General features: G+C 57.3%; 1 protein-coding gene across 4 annotated transcripts in view; it reads left to right on the top strand.

Moving 5' to 3' along the window:
• DLGAP4 (DLG associated protein 4) overlaps positions 1–22,644 on the top strand; it is a 149,910-nt gene that overhangs the window by 76,028 nt on the left and 51,238 nt on the right. Inside the window, exons 3-8 of one of the 4 annotated variants that reach the window (XM_075109240.1) lie at positions 1,273–2,315; positions 3,713–3,883; positions 9,199–9,416; positions 12,753–12,867; positions 15,782–15,832; positions 17,214–17,460. In XM_075109240.1, coding sequence (XP_074965341.1) covers positions 1,365–2,315; positions 3,713–3,883; positions 9,199–9,416; positions 12,753–12,867; positions 15,782–15,832; positions 17,214–17,460 — 1,753 coding nt within the window. In that variant the 5' untranslated portion in view covers positions 1,273–1,364. Of the gene's footprint in view, positions 1–1,272; positions 2,316–2,936; positions 2,991–3,712; positions 3,884–9,198; positions 9,417–12,752; positions 12,868–15,781; positions 15,833–17,213; positions 17,461–22,644 lie in introns of all 4 variants that reach the window. The other 3 variants (XM_075109231.1, XM_075109232.1, XM_075109233.1) reach the window with 3 other exon arrangements.

Here is a 22,644-nt window from a genome sequence, read left to right as displayed (position 1 = left end):
TAGGATCCCAGTTCTCCAGATTTTTACACCCATAGGATGCTTCAGTGTTTGCTAGTTGCCTTCAAGCTGCACTCAAACTAAAAGGAAAAGGAAATATGAGACTAAACTAAAAGGTAAAAGGAAATAAGAAATAGTTTATACACCACATGATTTCAAATAGGTTTTAAGTATGGAAAATCAACACATTGATTGATCAACCTAACTCATCTATATGTTCATTAATTTTCTTTAAGCAGCCCCAAAAAGCTTGTCTTTTTTCCCTGTATACCCCAGTGCAGATGAGGATCCCTCCAAGCCGAGCAGGACAGGGCAAGTGCACCGAAGAAACCTTCAGTGAGGAGTGCCCTAAGGGACTCACCATGTCCAGCTGCCCCCCTCCACCACCCTGGAGGGATGCCTGTACCTGCAGAGTGGGCTACAGATGGCCAACCTCAGCCTCTCACAGCTGTGGCAGAGGAGGACCATAGCAAGGGACAGAGAGCCGAGCTCGCAAGGTGACATAGCTACCCCAGGAGCAATGCAGCAAGGCAGGAAAGATCAATTGAGCAGGAAACAACTTCTCAGGTCAGGCTCTGAAACACCTCTGCTCTCATCGTAGCTGCTGAAACAATTTTCTCTGGGGTAAAACATGCCATAAACCGGGGTGCTTTTTGGAGAGGAGATGTTTGGCATCATATCGCATTAGCCCAGCTGCATGCAACACACAGATCAGGGCTGCCAGCCCCTTCCAAGATCCAGTAACCACAGAAACACAAAGCATAACACAGAAGACAGGATGCTCAGCTCCTGACTTCCCTTGGCTCAGGCAAGGCCCGTGTGCAGTGTTTGACAGCAGGTTTTTCTCCGGCCCCCTGAACAAATTGGACAGGAGCAGTGATTTGCTGGCAGCACCCCTGCTAGCCTTTGTTATGCTGGCTGGGGAAGGGACTCTATTAAATAAACATGCGCAGAGACCAGAAAAATAGCAGCAGCATTATTTAAGCAGCCTGTGGTTGAGCACTGGGACCCACAAGTGCTTAAACTGCAGCGACAAAGAATGACTCCTTCCCCTCCTCCTCTTCTGTACCCTGTTCTCTCCAGCCCCTGTTCTCATGCCCCTGCTCCTCCCCTGCTGCCATGTCATCTCTCTCCCATCTTGCTTCTCTCCTTCATCGCTTCACCTTGGGGGCATTTGCTTTTAGAGCTGGGACAGCCCTCACACCGACACCCGGTAAGGAGTAGGCTGCCAAGGAGGTTGTCAGCAGGCTCTGAGCATCTCTCCTCTTCCTCCAGGTGCAGGGAAGTCTGCCAGGGAGCAGGGCCGGTACTCCTGCAAGGGCTTTGCCACACCATCCCTGAGCGATGCTCTAGGAAACACCGGGACCATGAAGGGCTTAGGAGATAACAGAAGCCGCCACCTCTCCGATAACCTGGACTCCCCTCAAGACTCTCTTTATGCCCCCCAGGACAGGAACCCTTATCTCCTCAGCCCCACCGACTCCTTCACCATGGACCCCCGATTCCCAGCCCAGAATACCCTCCATGGCGACTGTCTCCTTCCACTCAACAACCAGATCTCCAACAGCAGCACTTTCCCCCGCATCCATTACAACTCCCACTTTGAGGTCCCAGATGACAACCCTTTTCCGAGCCATGCCCAAGCCACTAAAATCAACCGCCTGCCTGCAAACCTTCTTGACCAGTTTGAGAAGCAGCTGCCCATCCACAGAGACGGCTTCAGCACCCTCCAGTTTCAGAGGAGTGATGCGAAGCACCGGAGCGAGAGCCCTGGGCGCATCCGGCACCTTGTCCACTCTGTTCAGAAGCTGTTCGCCAAGTCCCAGTCTCTAGAGGGCCCCACCAAAGGGAATGTGAATGGCAAGAAGGGGGCAGACGACCCCAAGCAAAACCGGAGGAGCAAGAGCAAAGACCGAGCGAAGACCTCTGAGCCCAAGCGGAGGACCAGATCCAATATATCGGGCTGGTGGAGCTCAGATGACAACTTAGACAGTGATACCTGCAGCTACCGCAACCCAATGGGCCTCATGACACTGGGCCGGCAGCCAGACCACAGCCAGCCGAAGTATTTCATGCACGCTTACAACACCATAAGCGAGCACATGCTGAAATCCTCCAAGAGCAATAACGACCTCAAGGTCACCCCTTGCACCAATATCCCCATCAACAATGACTCCAACTACATTAAGAGGGGCTCCTGGTCCACGCTGACACTCAGCCATGCCCGGGAAGTGTGCCAGAAGGCCTCTGCCACAATCGACAAAGCCTTGCTGAAATCCAAGTCCTGCCATCAAGACTTGGCCTACCACTACCTGCAGGTGGGTGCAGCAGAGGGGTTATGGCTTGCTCCATGCAGGGAGAGTGCAGGAAGACAGGGGACACCCTCTCAGTAGGCACTCTGTTGCCTGGTAGACCTAATCAAATAGCTCCGGATGGTTCAGCTGCCACCTCAGGTCACATTGCCAGGATAGGGCTGTGGGGTTTAAATTCACCAAGGCCCCAGAGACAGACCACCACACCTCCTGCAGACACACCGGTGCCGATGGGGTCCAGCTCCCCCAGCTGCAGCGCTGCCCCAGGACCCCCCAGCCCCTGTGCTGGACCATGGCAGTGTGGGGAGGAGGTGATGTGCTGGCACCACAGCCCTGGCACCCTCTGCTGTGACCCCCCTTTGCTGTGGGACTTCAGCCCGCCCCCACTGCCCACCCAGATCCTGCAGATGCTGCAGTGGGGTAGACTCTTGGGCAGCTGGGCATGTAACTGCCCACATGTAGCTGTTCCTACTCAGTGCCCAGGCAGCTGGCGATGCCAAGGGGCCACGGCTCATATCCCACCCAGACATAGCTCCCCGGCCTCCAGCCAAGCACCTCTGCTATCCCACAGTCTGAAGGTCACCAGTAATAACTGATGCTTAAACCCTTATATCCACGCATCGCAAGGATGTGCCAGCATGCCCAGTAAGCCCCGCTCTACAGAGCTTCCCTGGAGCACTGGTAGGACCTACAGCTCTGCGGGGCATGGCTGCCTTTGCTGCTCACCCACCCGCGGGACAGGGCTGTGGGGCCAGGAGGGCAGTGCCAGCCACCCCGCTTGCATGGCAGAAGCCTGCATGGCTAATGTCGGTTTGAACCCCCACATCACCAAGAGCGCCAGGTCACTGTGGCGGTTTCAAAAAGTGGCACTTGAAGAACATAAACCTGGTTGTGCCCTAGAGAGAGGAATGAAGATAAATAAGCCAGGCCTGGGTGCGGGGAGAGGGGGACTTTTCTATGTATGTAAATCTCCAGCATCCTTTTTAATGCAAAGGTGTCACGGGCTCCCCTGGCTGTGGCCAGTGGGCTTAGAGGCTTTAAAGAGCAATGAATTATTGAAGCACATTCTGCTTCCAATACCTTGCTAGCCACGGCTGAAAATCAAATTTCAGAGGGACTTATTGCATCAGGAACATCATCAGAAAAAATGTTCTTGGCCTGGTTTCTTTTTCTTTGCCCCCCTCCTTTCATTTGAGCATTAGGAGGTCAAAGAGCTGCAGACAATATATCCGCCGGCACTGTTCCCTGTCCGGGTGCAGCAGCAGAGCCCAGCACAGGCAGCCCTGGGCACTGACTGCAGCCCCCACAGCCCCTCACCTCCTGGGGTTTGGCCACGGCCGGGGGTACGAGACTGCCCTGCTCATTATTCCCCACCCATGTAATGAGCCTCCGTTTCTTGACAGCCTGACGGAGGGCTGTGGGCACAGCTGGGCGGCGTGAGCCCGGCCAGCAGCTGGGCAGCCGCACCGCTCGGCTGGGAGGACACGGGTGCCGCTCCGCTGCAGCCGAGCGAGCCCCCGCGGAGGTGGGACCAGCCCCTCAGCCCTGGGCCGACCGACGCAGGCAGCGGCCAGGTAGGGATCTTGTTTTGAGGGGAAGCTTTTGCCCAGCTCCCTCCCTGCCCTGACCCTCTGGGACTGTCAGATGGGGTCAGCAGCCTGCACCACCAGACTCGCAGCGAGGGCAGCCTGGGTAGGGCACAGCCGGCAGCCGCTGTTGGTGTGGCTGGAGGGGCACTGGGGTACGCCGGGGAGCGCCCAGCATCCTGAGTGCCTGGGGCAGCCCCTGCAGCCATCAGCATCTCACCAGCAAAGCCAAGACCCCAGACACCCAATCCAGAAAACATGATGTTCTGTGCCCCTGCAAGCTGACAGGTCACGGGTGCTTGGGCTGACCTTGCCCTCAGACACCTGGTATGAGCCCTGGAGGGCAGGGCACAGGGCTCAGGGCCCTTGGGGTAGGATGGGGCAGCTGTATCCAGACCCTTCCTCAGCATGGGAAGGGGACTAAACTAACAATAGAGAAGTCACCTCTGGAGCCTGGTGTATGGGAAGCATCCTTTTGCAAGGCCACATGTCCCCTGTCACCTACTCATCCCTGGAGCAGGATGAGCCCACCCCCTGCTTGTGCCATGGTGAGGGACCACGTGCATCTGCCTGCCCGCAGAGCCCGGTGCTTGGGGAGCATGGGGGCCCTGGCCTGCTGTGGATGGGGCTGCTGCAAGACAGAAATGCCCAGTGGGTCCCAGAGTGGAGAAGTGCCCCTTTGATATAAGGTAGGGCAGGAGGAGTGGGATGGGGACAAACAGCATACCCCAGCCTCCAAGCTGGGGTAAGCCCTCAAGGCTATTTGCATCCCCTGCCCCATCTGCAGACTCTGGGTAGTCTTGGGGCTCACTGGGGACTATTAGGGGGTCCATGTGATGTTTCCAGGCCCACCCCCTCACTCAGACGTTGGAGCTGAGAGTGAGTGATCACCCAGCTTCAGGTCCAGCCCTGTCCCATTAGGGTAGGGGGTTTCTCAGGACCAGTCCCCAAGGCGACACAGCACTGTCCTTAGAGCACAATTCCCAGGGAGGGAAGCTGTGCTCTCTGTCCCGTTCTCCCCTCCCCATGGGCCCCATGTGCACCTTGTGGTGCGCGGGAAGAGGCTGAGGGGTCAGGATCCCAAAGGCCAAGAAGCTCCTTGGAGTGAGAGATGCCCCAGGCAGCGGGTAAACAGGAGCAGGCAGGGCCGAGCAGCATTTCTGCTGCAGACTCAGACCCATGTCCATGGATTCCAAGACCAGACCCAAAGGGATGGGCGGTGTCAGGACTCTCAGGAGGCAAAGTCATACCACAGGCAGCCTTATCCTTACCCAGATTAGCCTTCCCAACCGCACTTACAGTCAGACCACACCGAAGCTTCCTTAACCCCCAGTAGCCCTCAAAATAAATTCGCAGTCTAGAGTGGGTAGCCCATTCGGTGCCAGCCACTTCTCAGTTGCAGGCTGCCCACACACCAGCCCCACGGGGCTGCCCACGGGGCAGTAAATCCGGCCCAGGTCCTTTCCAGAAGATGCCTTGCCAAAAGGATAGATGGGGCCCATAGGCAGCCTGTGCTCCAGTTTTCTTTCTCAAGGACGTGCCTGAGACCACAAGTAGCTCTCGGGACACCACAAGGGATCCGGCCCTGGAGGGAGCGGCGGTGTACCTGCATCAGGCTCAGTCTCTTTGCATTGGAGCCTGGCTGCATGGCACGTGCATCCCTGCACGCTGCATCCAGCCCCATGGGTGTCTTGGCGGTGTGTTCATGTGTGGTGCATGTCTGTGTGTGCCAGGGCTGGGCTGCATGTCAGAGGTCGCACACATGCAAATGGAAAGCCTGTTTGCTCTGCAAGTCTCTCTTCCCCCAGACCTCACCAAAGAGATGAGAGCAGTGCAGCTCTTTCGCCCCTGCCCAGCACCCAGGATTGGAGTTTTCCTCTTCCCTCCTCTCTCCCCTCTGTTAATGTCCCAGGTGACTGGGGAATGCCCCTGTCAGAATTAAGGTAGGGGGAAACCTCTGTGTGGACCCTTCCTTCCTTTTCCCTCCACGACCAGCTCATGACACGGAGAGCAGAAGAGCCAGAAGGCACTGCGTCATGGCAGCATGCAGCATTGTGGCGGGATGGTGTCACTGGAGCCCGGCTTCCAGGGACAGATGTGCCTGGATCCCACATGCTTGCGCCACAACTCACCGCACCGACCAACACCAGGCAGACAGGAGGATCTGCAACCTGAAGGATCCCTGGAGGATCCTGAACAGCACCTCAAGTACCTGCACCGCTTGCAAAGATCCCTAAGGGCACCTACTTGTCTTTTCAGGTGTGGTACTTTTGAAACACCTGTCCTGTGCCCTGTCCCATGGAGCAAGAGCTGTGGGAGTCCCTGTGGACTCTGCATGAAGACAGAGGCAGGACGCACTCCAAACTGGGACACCAGTTTCCAAGGGTGTCCTGCCAAGCATCTTCCTTCCCCTTGATGCTGCTAAACTGGAATATGGAGCACCTTGAGAACAGCTCTGTTTCTTGCTGCCTTGCCAAGGCACAAAGTAGAGGAGAGGCAAGGGAAAGGAGAAATAAGGTAGCTCAGTTAGGACCAGCAGGCTGTAACAATGCAACAGGGAAGCTGGTGGAGGCTGTCCCTAGGAGATGGACAGGGTCCACACAGCGCAGGCAGCACTTTGAGATGCTTGACTCACGTTGCTGTAGACAAGCTGCACCAGCAGAGACATACTGAAAACACCGTCTTTGTGTTCCTTTGCCTAGAGCCGAGAGTGCCCAAGGCCAGGACGCAGTTGCACAAGCCTGGGCAGAGCTGAGCAACCTGCAGACCTTGCCCTCAAGCAGCAGCATCAGAGTGGCCACAAGAGCCTGTGGTCTTAATGCCCCCACTGAGCCCAGCACCTCCCACTGCCCCACAAAATACAGCATTTGACTCTACATAGAGGACAGCTGTGTAGTCTCCTGGCCCCGCTTGGCATGCCTGCCTGCTGGCAAGCTCTCGCCTCCTTAGCCAGGGGCTGCAGGTTCCAGTCCTGTCTGCCCCCTCGCCCCTGCTCCTTGCTGGCCCAGCACCCTTGCAGGCCGAAGGCTGTAACTCATCCTGAGGAGAAGGCAGGCAGCAAAATGCAGTCTCAGGTCAGAGCTGACACCAAGGCAATGGGTTTGTAAGTGCTTCTCAGGGTTCCTGTTTCCTTTAGGAAAGGTCAGAGCCAGCCACCCCAGTGATCTGCGGGATTTCTCCCATCGCAGGACTGAGCTGGAGCCAGCGAGGTCCCTCCTGGCTGGTCTCAGGGCCACCCAGTGCAGGCAGCCGGGCTGGGGCAGGGGGAGCGCTCATACCTGAGAGAGAAAGGGCCCGATGCTCTTACTTTTGTAGGAACCTGCCAGATAACACCCAGTAGCTCCTGAGCTGGGCAGCCTTGCAAGCAACCAGCCCAGAAGCCATTGCCAAGCACTAAGTTTGCAGGAGGCTGAGTGGAATGAGCGGGGAAAACCAGCAGCAGTGGGGCCAGGGAGGCCTGGCCAGGTTTATGTCTCACATGTGAGACTCGCTCCATGTCGGTAACCCACCTGGATCTTGCACATAGGCAACACAGTGCCTCTGGCTCTCTGTTCCGTGTCCCCCAGTAGGGGGCCTGGCTCATGGGCACACATGATGGTGATGGTGATGGTGGGAGCCCCATCACCAAAGTGGTCCCACAGGCTGTTTGGGTTCTGCTCTGCATAGTGCTGGGGTCACCCCTTGCCTTCTCCTGAACACACACAACAAGCAGCAGGCTGGCAGGACATGGGCTGAGCCCCTGGCTCCTTTGGGCAGAAGAAAGTCCTCTGAGCAGGCTAAGCGGTTGCGCGTGGATTGAGCCTGCATCTGGCACACCACAGGCCCTCTCAGGAGAATGAGAAGCCACCACATGCAGATCTGAAGCTCATCTGAATGTGATGTGTGAAGCTGCACCCCAGCAGCAGCAGACAGCACCCTCAAGATGGCTCTGGCTCCCACAGAACATGCCCACTGTGAACAAGGCAGGGAACAGGAACCATGCGGCGCTTAACTGCTCTGGCTCATCACAGTTGGCTGCAACACAGCTCTGCATCCCCAAAGCACTATATAATCACTGACTGATTAATCCCACAGTCTCCTGTGGAGCTGGGCAAATGCAACACTTCTCTCCAGCCATGTCAATGTGGAGGCTCTCAGCAGCATGAGCTGCACTCAGTGCAAGATCCTTTGTGGTTCCCATGGTACTCCCCGACCAGCCTGCTTCCCACAGCAGACTGGGGGCCTCGGGCTGTCCCAGTGTCTGCATGGTTTGCACATTGCTGCATTCCTCATGTCTTCCCTTCCTTCTCCTTGTCAACGTCTCCTTGGCTCAAGAGTGGGTCAAAGGCCAGCTACAAACCAAATTAGCCATGAAACCAAGGCTTGCTCCTGGCAGCTCAGGTCGCCCCATCTTTCTCCTGGCCTGCCCCACACTACGTGTGGCTCTCATCCTGATCAGTCCTGGGCTGATACCTGGCTCTGCTGCTGTCCGAGCACCTTGGCTGTACCTCTGATCGCCCACACAAACCCTTTGCAGGACAGGCAGGCAATGGTGTTCGTTGTTTAGCTACTCAGTACTTCAGGCCTCTAGAGGAGGCATGACCTTGCCCATCTTCAATGAGGGAACAAGAGATCATGGCTGCCTTAAATTAATCGCAGAGTTGTTGTCTCAGTGAAGTTGGAAGTGCTTTTCTGCAAAAGGTACTACTCATCTCTGTGCAGAGCAGGGCCAGCACAAGGTCTGTGTGCCCGAGCTGCTCTAGAGGGACTTGTGAAGGCCTGGCTTGGCTTCAGAAATTAATTTCAGTGACTAAGAGTCACATTCAACTTAAAGGCTGTTGGACCTAGTGAAGGTCTGAGCTCTGATCCACAGGTCCTGGTCTACAACAGCTCTTGATTACCTTGGCCTGAACAATATGTGCACTTTACATTAAATGAGCGTGGGCTTTGCGTTGAACAAGTGTGTGTCACTCCTGTTCCACTGCCCAGCGCAGATCTGGTGAGACTGTTCCCTCCCCGTTATGTCTGGCATTGTACAGCTTTTGTCAACTGTGTAAGCATGGTCCAGTGTGAAGGTGATCTGCTGTGGTGGTGGGGTGAATGGCTGTGGGTAGATGTGCTAAACCAGAAGCAATCAAACGTAAGTCTGTCTGGCATGAACTGGTAAGGGAGGGTCAGAAAGGAATTGCATTGCCCATTCCCACTACACTGCAGCCAAGGGTCCAACAGTTGTCCTTGCCACTAATCCCCCCAAGTCCCCAGGATCCCACTGGTCCCAGAACTACAGTCCCTCACACCTGCTCATGCTCCCCTTACTCTTGCAGGTGCCTCAGGGCGAGTGGAACAACACGCTGTCTCGGGACAAAGACAGCGAGATCCCGTGCCGGCGCATGCGGAGCGGGAGTTACATCAAAGCCATGGGGGATGATGATAGTGAAGACTCAGAAACCAGCCCCAAACCATCCCCGAAAACTGCAGCTCGGAGGCAGAGTTACCTCAAGGCCACCCAACAGTCCCTGAGTGAGCAGAGCACCACCCAAAGGTAACACTGCAGCTCCTCCAGGAGCTCTGCACAGGTTTCCAGGGCCCACCCCAGAAGCAGTCCTTGGGGTCTAACCAGCAGCACCAACGTGGACACCCCATGTGGGGATCAGAGCCCAGCAGAGCTCCTGCACACCAGCTCAGACAGCCCACGGGGCAGGCGGATGAGGAGACAAGCAGGACAGGAGAAGGTGTGTCAGAGAGCTTTCCATCCTGGGGACTCAAATAGACCTGGTGTTAGGAGCCTGCTCCAGGTCCCTGTCCCCTCAGTGATGGGGAGCACACTCCTTTGATGGAGCTGTGTGGATTTACTCTCTAAGCATCTGCTCCTGCAAGGAAGTGCAGAGATCCCAACTCCATGATGCTGTTTAGATGTGGAAGATGCTCAGCCAGCACAGCTGAGGACACTTAGCACGCAGCCCACAGGCTGCTGGGACTATGCCATCTGCTTTGCTCCACAGGTGTCCCAGGGATTCTGGGACCAGCAAGAACGTGCCCGGTTGGCACACTAGGCTGGGTGACATCCTGAGTTCTGGAGAGATGAGTTAAGATGTCTATGACCAGGTATTGAGGGAGGAAGACCCACAGTGGCTTGAGCTAGATAGACAGCAGAGCAACACAGCAAAAGCTTGCTGAGCAAGAGGCTGGTCCTTGCAGGACGGGGGTCTGTGTGTACCACCTGACCAGAGATGATGCTGTGCAGTGTCCTCACCAGCTGTTCTGCTTCCCTGGACAAGGCACCCAGGAGTTGTAACAGGCTGTCAGTGTTCCAGATGCTGCAGCTCGGGAGAATGTGAGGAGCACAAGGGGGCAGGAGGAGGCAGGAGTCACCACGGATGAACTGCTGATGTTCAGCAGACAGAGCCAGAAAGAGGTGAGGGTGCCGCAGGAAATGTGGAGACCCCTCATGGTGGCTTACAATTTCAGACCAGATGCTGCTTCCTGCTGAGGAGCCCTGGAAATGCCTGCTCTGAATCCATCCCTGTTCCCTGCCATCACATTCACTTCATGGGGAGCAGAGTTGGGTCCAGGGGTGTCTGATGCAAAACACCGAAGTTGAGAGACTGAGGTTCTTCTTATCTTGGGCTCATTGTCCATTCAGGTCATGTCCATCAGGGTATGACCTCACTGGGGCTGCTGGGGACCAGCCAGAGCCCACAGACAGGCAGCTTTGAGAAAGGGGCTAAGTCAGGGCAGGGTGTTTGAGCAGGAGGGGCAAAGCTGGCCAGGCCATGATGCAGCTACACTGGGGAGTAGGGGTCCAGGCTGGGCTGGACACGGCCATTACTGCATGTGATTGGTCCCCAGCAGGAGATTTGCTGGAGGGAAGGATCCTGCCTGGGAAGGAAGGGGCTCCACAACTCTTGGTGCTGGGCTCCAGGGAGGGACACCACATCCTGGTCAGCCTGTCCCCTCTGCCCCAGGCTGGCCAGGGCTTGCGCGGGGCACAGGACAGGCCGGAGCTGGCGCCGGAGCACGGGCACGGCTGCCGTCGGCCAACCACCCCCTCGCCTCTCCTCCCCTCACCAAGGAGCTTTTTGTGTGCCCTGGCTGCTTTGGTTGCCGTGGGGCCTCGCTGGGGTCCCCCGCTAGCCTGGCACACCCTTGGGACAGCAGCAGGGGCACCATGCCCTGGCGCAGCCCCATGCCAGCCCTCAACAAGGTCCTCGGTCTCCTTGTCCAGAGTTGCTGGGGCCATCTCTGGGCTCCATCAGCCCAGGGGCACTGGACCTGTGGTTTGGGACAGGAGGGACCACGCTGAGAAGGACAGCTGCAGCCTCAGCCAGGATGAGACACAGAGGAGTGAGACACAATCCATCCCTGTGAGAGGGTCGGATCTTCCAAAGTCTGCTGCCTGCTTTGTGACTCAGTTTCCCCATGGGCAGGCTGCAAGGGTAGGTCAGGGTGAAGCCAAATGGGATGAGCACAGGGAGGCTGGCAGGGACACTGCCTCAGGACACAACTGACTCACACAATAGGCGCACAGTGAGCTCATGGACAAAACCCTCTCAAGCCAAGGGAAACAAGGCAATAAACAGATAGCCCAGGGCTTGGGGTGCCACGCTGCCCTTGGCAACTCAGCAGTGGGTCCCCGGGGGCTGGGTGTCTCCTCCATCACCCCTGGCAGAAGAGACTACTCCCCGCACACATCACACCCCAGGATGGAGAGTCCGGGGGTGCCATGGTCTTTCCTGGAGGTCCACGTACTGCACAGGGCTCCTGCCCAGCTGGGATCCACCCTGCCCTCAGCTCCACTGTCCCCCAGGCTGGTGAAGGACAAGCCTCTGCACCCACTGCTCTGCCAGACATGGGGGAAGCAGCACCCCAAGGATCTTCTGTAGGGACCATGGGCGATCCAGGAGGGAGAGTCCCCAGAGCTCACCCAGGCTGGCGTGGCTAACCATGTCCTCCACCATGCCCCACCTGATACGTGACAAGGACTCATTTACACAGGGTCTCATGGTGGAACAGAAGAACAGGGAAGCTCCATCCTTCTACTTCCCTCCCAGCCCCTGTGTGCCTGGGTCTCAGCAGAGACTGTGGCTGTGGTCTTGGCTTGGTTGGGCTCAGTGGCAGTCCTGCTGCAGAGGCTACTGCTGAGCCCCAGGGCATGGGGACAGTGCTTTTCCAAGAGCCTGAAGCAAAAGCTACTCTGGAAATACTAACCCCCCTGCTCCTGCGGCACTGTCATTCAGGCTTGGCTCCCTTGGAACTTCTTCCAGATAATCTTTTGGGTTCCTCTACACAAACAAAAAAAGAAAAAATACCAAAAATCCTGCAGATGTTTCCAATTGAAAAGTCCACAAAATACCATTTAAAAGTGATTTCTCGCCCCACCTCTCAGCCCTTTCCCACCTGTTCAGGCAGGGAAAAGCCAGCTTCCCTGACCCCGTCTCCCAGCATCAGCCTGTGTGAGAGACAGTCTGTCACCAGGGCTGTGACTGAGGGCTGGCACAAATCCCATGTGCTCCCTGGGGTTAGGCTGGACTAACCTGGCATCTGCAGTGCATTCCCAGGGGCAACAGAATGCAAGGTATTGTCCCCTCTCCTTCCCCTGCGCTGCACAAACCTCCACCCATATGCCAGACTCACTATCTCAAGCCAGGGGCTGGCAAGGTGAGAAAGTGCTTCCTTCTACTCCAGGAGCTGCAACAGCAGCCAAGCAGTGGACTCAGTGCCCAGCATCATCTCCGTGCTGCCACGTGTGCCTGTGCCTGGCAGAGGGTGCTGCGGGCAGGGGTGGTCTGGCTCTCCTGGCAGGGCAGAAGCTCCAGCACAGCCCCAGCACTGCCCCCACCACCACGATGCCCCTCACGCCCTCTCTCTCTGCTGGCAGGAGCCTGGACCGCCTGGACTCTGTCGAGATCCTCCTACCTCCGAAGTTCCCAACCTGGGAGGAAGAATACAACCAGATCTCCGACAGCGTCAACGAGTCCAGTTGCATCAACCAGGTGAGTTGCTGAAGCGCTGAGCCCCGCTGCACCAGCACACCCCAGTGAGAAAGGAGGCTGGCTGAGGGGAGAGAGGAACGTCTTTTTCCCCCTTCAAAACAAGGCACTGGCTGCACATGCTCTTCTATGGCACCTTTACCAAAGTATAACGCCCAGGTCCTTAACTCTGATTCATATTAGACTCTCCTTCCTCTAGCTTTGCCTCCTCTCAGCCCTGCTGGTGCAGCTGAATTCACTACGCCATGGCCACAGGTATGGTAGCCCAGAGTGATGCTTCACAGCGATGAGTGAAGCTCAGGGCTGCTCTGAGCACAGGGTCCCACCATCTCACCACCGAAAAGCCACCTGCAAAGCTGCTCACCCTTGCTGCTAGCTCCTCATGCTGACTGGGCGGGTACAGAGCCCAGGCCAACCTCACCTGTGCAAAAGGTGGCATCCAGCCTGGGACCCTGCAGCGGGTCACTGGGAACAGTAACCCTGCTTAGCTCTGAGGCCCTCATCCCTTGTGCAGCAGACTGGACCCAGGAACAAGGTGCCTCTAATTCAGGAGACTGTCCTGCCAGCTATCTGGGGATGCTTCCTTTGGATGTTCCTGGTCCCCATGGGAAGGGCAAAGCCAAGGATGCCAGTGAGGTGCTGATGGTGGGTGGCAAACCGCTTACCACAGGACGGGCTCACGCTCTGACCCCAACCTCCGGGATGCAGTTGGTGCAAACTGCGTTTAACTCCCTGTCCCACGCTGCTTCCCCTTAGGATTACTTTTGAGCAGCTTGGGGCCTGGGTGGCTACAAGCCAGCTGCCTCACAGGACAGGAAATAACCCATGCCAGGATGAGGCCTTTGCAGAGGTCCCACGTGTTTATCTCTGCCCCATGGGGCCCATCGTTTTGGTACACAGGTGGAGGTCCCCAGGGCAGCAATGGCCCCACAAGCTTTGCCCAGCTGCTTAGCTGTTGCCCTGGGCCTCTGTCATGTCCCATCTCTGTTCATGCATGTCTGCGTGGGAACACGGGCACACACGTGCCCCTCCAGTGTGCACAATGATCAAGGGTGGCAGCGCAAGGCAAGGGTTAAAGCAGTGCGATGGGCATCACAAACCAGAGCATGGAGGAGGGTGAGATGCATGTGCCTTCGTTCCCCTGCAAGTGTGCGGGGGTCTGAGCCCTCCTCCAGCCCAGCCCAGCCTCTCCAGCCCCATGGCTGGTTTCTCCTGCTGTCGCAGAGCAGTTGGAGCCCTTGGTGGAGGGCTTTGGGGAAGGGCACAGGGCATTGCTCATGGGCATATGTGTTCCTTGTGGTCAGTCTCGTTCCTTGTACACCAACAGCAATGTGCTGGGTGTCTCATTGCACAGAGGAGGGGTCAGGACCGTTGCCTTCCTGTTCTCTGCATGTAAATCCATGTCTGAAGCCAGGTCTCTGCATGAAGACAACAGGGGGGCAAAGTTTGTGCTCTCTTCCTGTCTAAAGCTACCATTTAGCAGCTGAGTGCAGCACCCTCAAGAAGACATCAGAAGGGTCGTGAAGCTGGAGGGTCTGAGCAGCCCACAATATGCCAGAATCTGCCCAGGCGAACACCCCAGACCGGTAGCTCTGTGATGCTGGGGGCATGCTGACTGCCACAGCATCCGCTCGAGCGTGGGGCTGCTGTCGTCGCGTGCACTCTGCCTGCTTTCCTCCAGATCAAAGGGTTCAGCTGCAGCTGGGTTGGGATTTAGAGCCCTCCCACAAATTGCGTATCTGTTGATCCAGGATGGAGCTGGTACAGCCACCAGTGTGTGCTGGTCTGAGCCTCTGGCAGGTCTGACCTGCCCCTTCATCCAGTGCCAGGGTAATTCCTCCCCTGCCCTCGCTTTTGTATGACCTCCAACACCTTCCTTGTGTGTCCAGCAAGACCCTAGTGTCCTCCCACACAGAAGCATCCCCAGCTCTGAAAGACAAGTCCACTCCGTTTAGTTTTGTCCCAGCTGACACCCACCTTGTCAACCTCTGGAAGTCCAGGGTTCACCAGGTGTGCATGTCAGCATCCACCTCTCACACTAAGGGGACAAGTGGCCAGAGAGAGCCACCTGGTGACCCCCAACGCTGCTTATCCACACTTCAAGCTGCACCCTGTGTAGAAGGGCCGGACCCAGCCCCTAAAGCCAAGCCTGGATTCTTCCCAGGATGGGTCATCCTGGGCAGCTCACTCAGGGCAGAGCTCATAGGGTGGGTGTGCTCTTCAGACCAGGGATGGAGAGGAGGACAACATATTCCTCCGTACTGGCAGTGCAGTGTCTGTCAGGTGTCTGTTGTTACGCCAAGTGTGTGCCAGGGTTTTGCTATGTGGAGAAGGCAGTATCGCTTCCATGGGGCTTCTTCCTGGTGCAGGGATAAAGGAGATAGCAGCGAGGTGGCCAGCCCAACGCCATCAGGGTGAAGGACTGTTTCCTGCCTATCCACCCCAGCTCTGCAGCCTACAAAGGCCCATCGCTACTCCTGGCCACAGTGCAAGGTGCTGGTCAACGCTGGGGGCTTCGCAGAGGTGCTAACTGGGAGCCACGCCAGCCCTTGTCCAGCAGCCACGGGCAACCCATGTGTGCCAAGGGGTGTTCCAGCATTGTGTGTCCCAAGTGTGCCCTGTGTATATATATTGATATATGGTGCATACAACAGGCTGAATGCATCAGCAGCTTCTCTCCGTCTGAGAGGCGTCCCGTGGAGCTTTACCGTGCCATATTTGTGCCGCTGTCTGAGGGGCCTGTGTGGCATCTTGCTTAGCATCTTATGAGCTCTGAAGTTTGTAATGAAGTGTCAGCAGTGGTGGTCCCAGGGGACGGGCCGTCCGCTCCCCTCGTCCTTGGTCCCTGTGCAATGGCTGTCTGTGTGAGGGGCTCACCCGTTCTTGGCCTTTAACCTTCTCCAACTCTTTCTTCCAGATCTTTGGACCCCCCTCACTTATCCCTCAGATATTTACCCATGGAGAGCAGGTACCATCCCGCTGGCGTTTCCTTCTTCCTTCCTCACGGAGCTTGCTCGGGTCAGCCTGGACACCCATAGCAGGGTGTGAGGCAGGCTCTTGGGTCAGCCCATGCCCGGGACCAGCAGCAAGAGGAGGAGGAGGAGGAGGAGGAGGAGGAGGAGAAGGAGGAGGAGGAGGAGGAGGAGGAGGAGGAGAAGGAGGAGGAGGAGGAGGAGGAAGAGGAGGAGGAGGAGGAGGAGGAGGAGGAGGAGGAGGAGGACGAAGAGGAGGAGGAGGAGGAGGAGGAGGAGGAGGAGGAGGAGGAGGACGAAGAGGAGGAGGAGGAGGAGGAGGAGGAGGAGGAGGAGGAGGAGGAGGAGGAGGAGGAGGAGGAGGAGGAGGTGAGGGGAGCAGCGCTCCCAACCTGGGCACTGCAGGGCAGCTGGAGAGCTTGGTTCCCCCAGCCCTGGCAGGGGGTTAGGGACCATCAGTTTTAGGGGGAAAGTAGATGAACATTTTGACCCAAACCTTGTGGAGCTCAGATGCCAAATCTGGGCAGCAATACTGTCCTTGAGGGCAAAGAAAGGGCCAGGAGAGATGGAAGTGGGCAGCAGGGCCAATCTCAGCATCTCTCATCTGTATTTCATAACGTTCTGCTTTAGGCTGGCTCTGGTTCAACCTGGGTAAGCCCCTCCTGAGTCCAGGTTTGACCAGCCGTTGCTACTGGAGAGTAGGGCAGGGCCAGAGGCACGGGTGGGATGGAGACGGGGCAGCAGGAGAAGCAGGGAGCGAAGCTGGCGCAACTTGCCATGGCCTGCCGCCAAGCCCTCTCCTGGTCCCCCACTGCAGACGGGGCTAGGATGGCTTCCCAATGGTGCCACCCACAACCAGCCTGTCCCTGGTCAAGCCTGGAGGCTGCCCCTGTAGCCCACACCTTCCCACCTTCTCCCTCCATGCTGCAGCCTGCTGTAGGGCCAGGCCATTTCTCCCCACCGAGGAGCATGAGTGCCACGGTAGGGTCTTGCAGCTGAGGCTGGGGTCTCCCAGCTGTGCTGGTGAGGCAGGGGGACCTGTCAGAGGCTGGACAGGGATTTGAGCCTCACATGCTCTCAGCTTCTCCATCAGAGGCTGGGGGGTGTTTTCCAGACACTGTGGTGGTAAGTCTCTCCTACTCCACAAGCAGGGATTCTCTGGCCTTCAAGGAGTGTTCCCTCTTCCCTCTCTCTTGGCAGAGAGCTCAGGCATCCTGCATCCCACCAGTACTGACCACTGCACCTCCCGGTCTCGTCTGCCATAGGTGGGACCATGCAGGGGTGGCGGCAGGGCGACTGCAGGGAGAGGAGCCGGAGAGGAAGGGAAAGGGCTGCCTGCATGCAGGGTTGACTGGCTCTGCTCCTCTTCCCGTGCAGGCGCCGGAGCCGGAGCTGGGAGAGCAGTACGAGCCAGTCTGCGACTCTACCTACAGCGAGGCCGAGTCAGCCGCCGCGGAGGTGCTGGACCTGCCGCTGCCCAGCTACTTCCGCTCCCGGAGCCACAGCTACCTCCGAGCCATCCAGGCAGGCTGCTCCCAGGAAGAGGACACGGGCTCCGTCCGCTCCATCTCCCCTCCGCCAGCAGGCAGCCTCAGCGGCAGCAGGACCCTGCCCACCAACAGCAGTGAGTGCCAGCGTCGGCAGGGAAGTGGAGGGGAAGGGGCGCAAGGCCAGCGGGGACAGGGGATACTGCTGCCGGCTGCCTGGGAGGTGTCAAGCATGAGGCGCTGGGCTCAGATACCTGTACGTCCAGCCACGGTTGTCCAAGACTTGTGGGCTTACGGGGGCTTGCTCTGTGCCAGAGAGGTAGGTCAGCAGCCAGGCATGCTGCTAGGATGGCTGGGGCTGGATGTCCAGATGCAGGCGCTGAAATGGCAGACAGGCTGTGGTTGCTGGGATCTGGCCAGCACTGCTGACGTGACCTGCAGAGGTCCAGGAGAGCTCAAAGTCTTCACTCAGTCAAGCCAAACCCAGGCCTGAGAGCTGCAGCTGGGAGCACCCCGTAGGATGCCCACCTTGCCCAGGAACACTGGCTGCCCTCTCTGCCTGAAGTCCTGTGGGGCTGCAGGTGCAGCAGGAACCTGCAGCACAGGCAAGCAGCCCTGCTGCCCTACACCATCCATCTTCCTCGTCCTCCTCTCCATTATGCATCTCTTATTACCCCAATCCAGGCTACAATTGACAGGCTTGACCTCTCTCTGAAACCATCAGGAAAAAAATCAGGGACTCTGCACTGGTTTCCCCAGGATCTGAGCATATCCTGGTCTCTGCAGCCCCTTCAGCCAGAGGCAGAAATTGGGGCTGACGGAAGGAGGGAGGGCTGAAGGCATCTGGCCCCAACCCTTAGTGATGAAGGTGTGACAAGGATTTGGGGTTCGCCATGAACTTCACAAGTTCCCGCACAGGGCAGGAGTCCTGGAAACAGGCCTGGGGAATCGGATCTGGGGGAAAAGGCGAATGGTGTGGATTTGCCACCTCCAGACCCACAGGGTTTGTGATTTTGCCCAGCAGAGTCACAGGCAGGTCTGACCCTGTGATCCACGCCTCTCCTGGAAGGGCTGTGGGAGGCAGGGAGGAGCATTGCCTGAGCTGCAGCCAGTGAGGGCAGGACCCCCGCCAGGCTGGGCCTGAGCAGCGCAGCCCAGGCAGCAGCGTGCTGAACGTGGAGCTCGCCAGCGCAGCTCCTGTGCCAACCAGGCGACTCCCCAGCTCCATGCAGTGGCGGAGCGGTGCTGTGTGTTGGGCTCACAGCGCTCACGCACGGTCCCTTCCCCTGCAGGCAGGGCATAAGAGGTAACTGGCAGACAGTGTCGCCCTGGTGCACTCAGCCCTCGGGCTGCTGCCTAGAGACCAGTCTTTCAAAATCTTCTGACAGTGAGATGCTGGGAGTTCATCCTTTGGCTGGACTGGCTCCAACTTCTTTCTCTCCCAGAGACAGAAATGCAGCAGCCACGTAGGTGTCTAATGCATTGAGTCCTATTTGCTCCTCTCCATCAGATGTACATCGACTAGAGATCCCAACATCCCTGGTGTGGGGTAAAAACAGGTCTTGCTCTGAGTTTCAAGGCACTAACGAGCCTTCCTAAGCTCCAGAGCGCAGCAACCTGCCGCCTCAGTGCACTGAACGATCAGCAGCATTATACCCAGCTCCAGATGCCCTGCCTGGTTCTGGATGCGGGCACTATTCATTCCAGGCCCTTCTCTTTCAATTAGTAGGTACTGTACTGGACGAGAGCCTGGCCTTTCCCTCGGATGTGAGTCAGGATTGACTCCATCCCCCGGAGTAGGAGCGAGGCCACAGGCAGCCCTGTTCAGCTGGTGTTTCTCACCAGCTGGGCCGTCTCTTCCAGGAGGCAGCTCCCAGCGCCGCAGCAGAGTGGGTCTCTTCACCAAATGTCTGGCCGGAGCCGGGGCTGCCCGCGCTCCCCAGCAGGACCACTATGCCCACCTGCAGTGCTGCCCGAGGAGGCTCCTGTGAACGCCCCATGCATTCAGCACCCAGCAAGGTGGAAGCAAGGAAGGCGAGTGCTTTGTCCCAGGATGTAAATTAGCCAGGATGATGGGATCACGGGCTCAAGACAGCAAGGAATAGCAAGGGCTGCTCAGACCTTGCAGTGCTGGGAAAGCCCAGGAGGGAAGAGTTGCAAGAGTTGGTTTTGTGTCTCATCCTAAAATGAGCTGGTGCTGGCTCCCCACTGCAAAGACCAGCACCACCCTGGCCCAGGGACATGTTTGGTGCAGCCAGGCTCCATCTGTGGCTACCTTTACCAAAGCACCATCTGCAGCAGTGGCTTCACTCCCCAGTGATCCACGCCTCCCCTGGAAACACATGCAAGGGCTGTGGGAGGCAGGGAGGAGCATTGCTCTGGAGATGCTACTTCTGCAAATGGCTCCTGAAGGCCTGAGCAGAGCCACTAGGTTCAGCTGTGCAAAGCAGCAGTGTGGGGAGCAGCTCTGCTCTCACTGTAGCATTTCAGCTGGTGTGAGGCCTTCCCAGGGTAGCGGGGCACGAGAGCAGGCTCCGGAGAGTCGGCAGGCTCTTGCCAGAAGAGAAACCTGTTACCTTTCCGTGATGCTTCAAGTCACTTGATCTGCATCACTTTTGCTTCATTTTCTTCAAGGCAGCCTGTGTCCCTCTTGGCTCCTGGACAGCCCCAGTGCTCTGGGTGAGGCTCGACTGTAACGCAGGGCACAAGGAGCTGAGGGGTCCCATCCTGGGAACAGTTTTGGGAACTGGTTACAAAAGGTGGTGCCTTGCTGTTCCCAGACATGGCAGTGCCTGGACAACATGCCAGGCAGACACCAGAGCAGGCAAGAGGATTTTGTCATTGTCAGGCTGGTCTTGGCATGAGCCACAGAACATGCTAAACCGCAGAGCTACGGGGCAGTTCAGAGCAGCCTCCGCACACCTGACGTGGGTAAACCTGCTGGAGCGCAGCAGTGGGCTGTTGGTGGGAGCCAGGTCAGAGCCCTGTTCCAGCAGTGGGCAGAGGGACAAGCAGGAAGGGGAGCACTGGCAGCCTTTATGCCCGGCTCCAGGCCTTCCCACCCAGAGACACACCCATGCTCTCATGTCTTCCCTAGAGAGGTCTGCACTCCAGGGTCATCACAGTCAAAGTCCACAGGATGAGACAGGGACTGGAAGAGATCCCCTGGGAGGGATGGGCTGCTTGCTCAGCCCCATCCCTCCTTCCTACCACCCTCTCTGTTCTGCTTCTGTCCCACGCTCTTCCCACCCTGGCTCACCCCACTCACTGCAAGCCCACCCCTGCTCCTTGCTGGCAGTACAGCCCATGCTGAGCTCAGCATTGCTGCAAATTTAGGCTAACATCAGGAAGCAACAGCAGGAATAGCACAGAAGGGGACTTCCAAAATGACTGGTTGCCACCTCTCTCTGACGTGGCCCGGCGGAGATCTGCTGATTTTCAGAACATCCTCCAGCTCTTTGCATTGGCTGCTGGGGTTTGGGGAGGGAAATGTTTTTGATTGAGGGGGTGGGGAGCAGAGAGGAGCATCTGTGTTTGCGCGTGTGCATGATGAGGAAGGCAGGAGGCATATCTGGACAGCAGTCACACCTTTAATCAGCCACCTGGGCTCAATTCCCCCTGAAAATGTGCATCACAGAGGCTTTAATTGGTTGGTGTTGTACAAGAGGGGTCTCCTGAGCAGCAGATTGGTACTTCTCAGCTTGACAGTATCAGTCTGAACCAACAGAGAGAAGTGGGTGCACCATTGTCTGCAGACCTAATGGTCACTCGTGGCCTCTGCTCCATGCAGGGCTCTGGGATGAAACAACTGAGAGCCCTCACCCGCTCTCTTCCCACAGACACCCTCCTGCACCAACACCTGTGCACCAGCCCAGGGGAACATGCCCAGTCCCTGAGAGAGGGATTTGGTTTCTTCTCTGTAGGGACACATCCTAAAGAGGCGGCAGCAGCAGCAGTGCTGTGAGCGACACAGGCTTCTCATTCTTTGAGGACAGCATGGGGGTTGAATTGTGCAGCAAAGGGATTCAGCCACCAGCTGAGTGCACGAGGAGGTGCGGTTAGCTCCATTTCATGGAGGGGTGCCAGTCTCGGGGTCTGCGTGGGGAGCACGGCCGGGTGGGAGAGCCTTGACAACTGTCACACCTCTGACAAGCCAGTTCCTCCCACAAATGCCTGTGTCACTTGTGCATTACAAGGCAATTAGCTTCCATTTGACAGCCATCGAGGCAGATGATGAGCTGCCCTTGATCAACCTTAAACAAAGCTTTGTGCTTGCAAAGCCGGGGACTCAAAAGCCCCAGTGAAACCTATTCATCTAATTGCCAGGCGTTCAGCCGACAGCCACTTCGGCTCCTGAGCATTACAAAGGGCTCCCCAGCTCCTTCTTATTAGAGGCAGCATTGGGAATTGCTTGCTTAATAGACTGCTTGCAATACAGAGCTGAATATTTGATGTCCAGGGGAAACACGAAAGCAGAGTTGAGCAAAGCACAGCAAAAGGAGGTGAGAATCCCCAGGGCAGAGACCCCAGCCCAGCCTCCACCCAATACGCCCGTGACAGCAGGGAAAGTTCACACCAAGCCAGTTCCTACTCAAGTTCTTCCCTGTCCTCCCTATGCCATCTGGTAATGTCACCTTTGCTCAGAGCATCCGGCCGTGGGATTCAGCAGCTTGTTCCCAGAAAGCTCAGGTGCCCGGCTCCTTATCCTGTGCCCAAATCTCTTGCAGGGAGGCCAGGGAATCCAGCTCTGCCTCCTCCTCCAGGACTGGGCTGTCTTTGTTGATCTGTCTTACCAATGGATGTCCCTGAGAGTATGAACCCTCCTGTTCTCCCTTTCTGCTGACCTTGTGATGGCAGCTCTGGCTGCAGGCCCCCAGCACAGCCCAGCATAGGAACCACAGTACCTGGAGCAGAAGGAGCTCAAGAAAGTCTAGCCCTTCAGGCCAGCCTAACCTTGATCACAACCAGAGCCAGGCATAAGGCTCATCCCTGAGAGCTGCCAGCACTCCCATAAACAACTGCCAGGGCTGCACACACCTTGTGCCCATCCACATGCCAGAACTTTGCCAAGCCCAGGCTGGGCATGAGAGCACTATCCGGGAGAGATACTCCCCAAAGTCATGACAGAATAGCCACCCTTCTGACTCTAACCTGCTTTGTCTTCTCTGTATTGCTTTTGTTTTCTTTTCATCACTAACTTAGAGAGATGGCTCCCAGGACCACTGCTGTGCTGGGAACCCTGCCCCGCTCCAGGAGAAGGCAGATCCCAGCCTGGTTCCCCAACACTGATGCTCTTGCAGTGGGAGCATGGTTGTGCTCAG

The sequence above is a fragment of the Phalacrocorax aristotelis genome, chromosome 13, assembly GCF_949628215.1.
Source record: "Phalacrocorax aristotelis chromosome 13, bGulAri2.1, whole genome shotgun sequence".
Taxonomy (NCBI): domain Eukaryota; kingdom Metazoa; phylum Chordata; class Aves; order Suliformes; family Phalacrocoracidae; genus Phalacrocorax; species Phalacrocorax aristotelis.
This window is presented reverse-complemented; position numbering and strand designations above follow the sequence as displayed.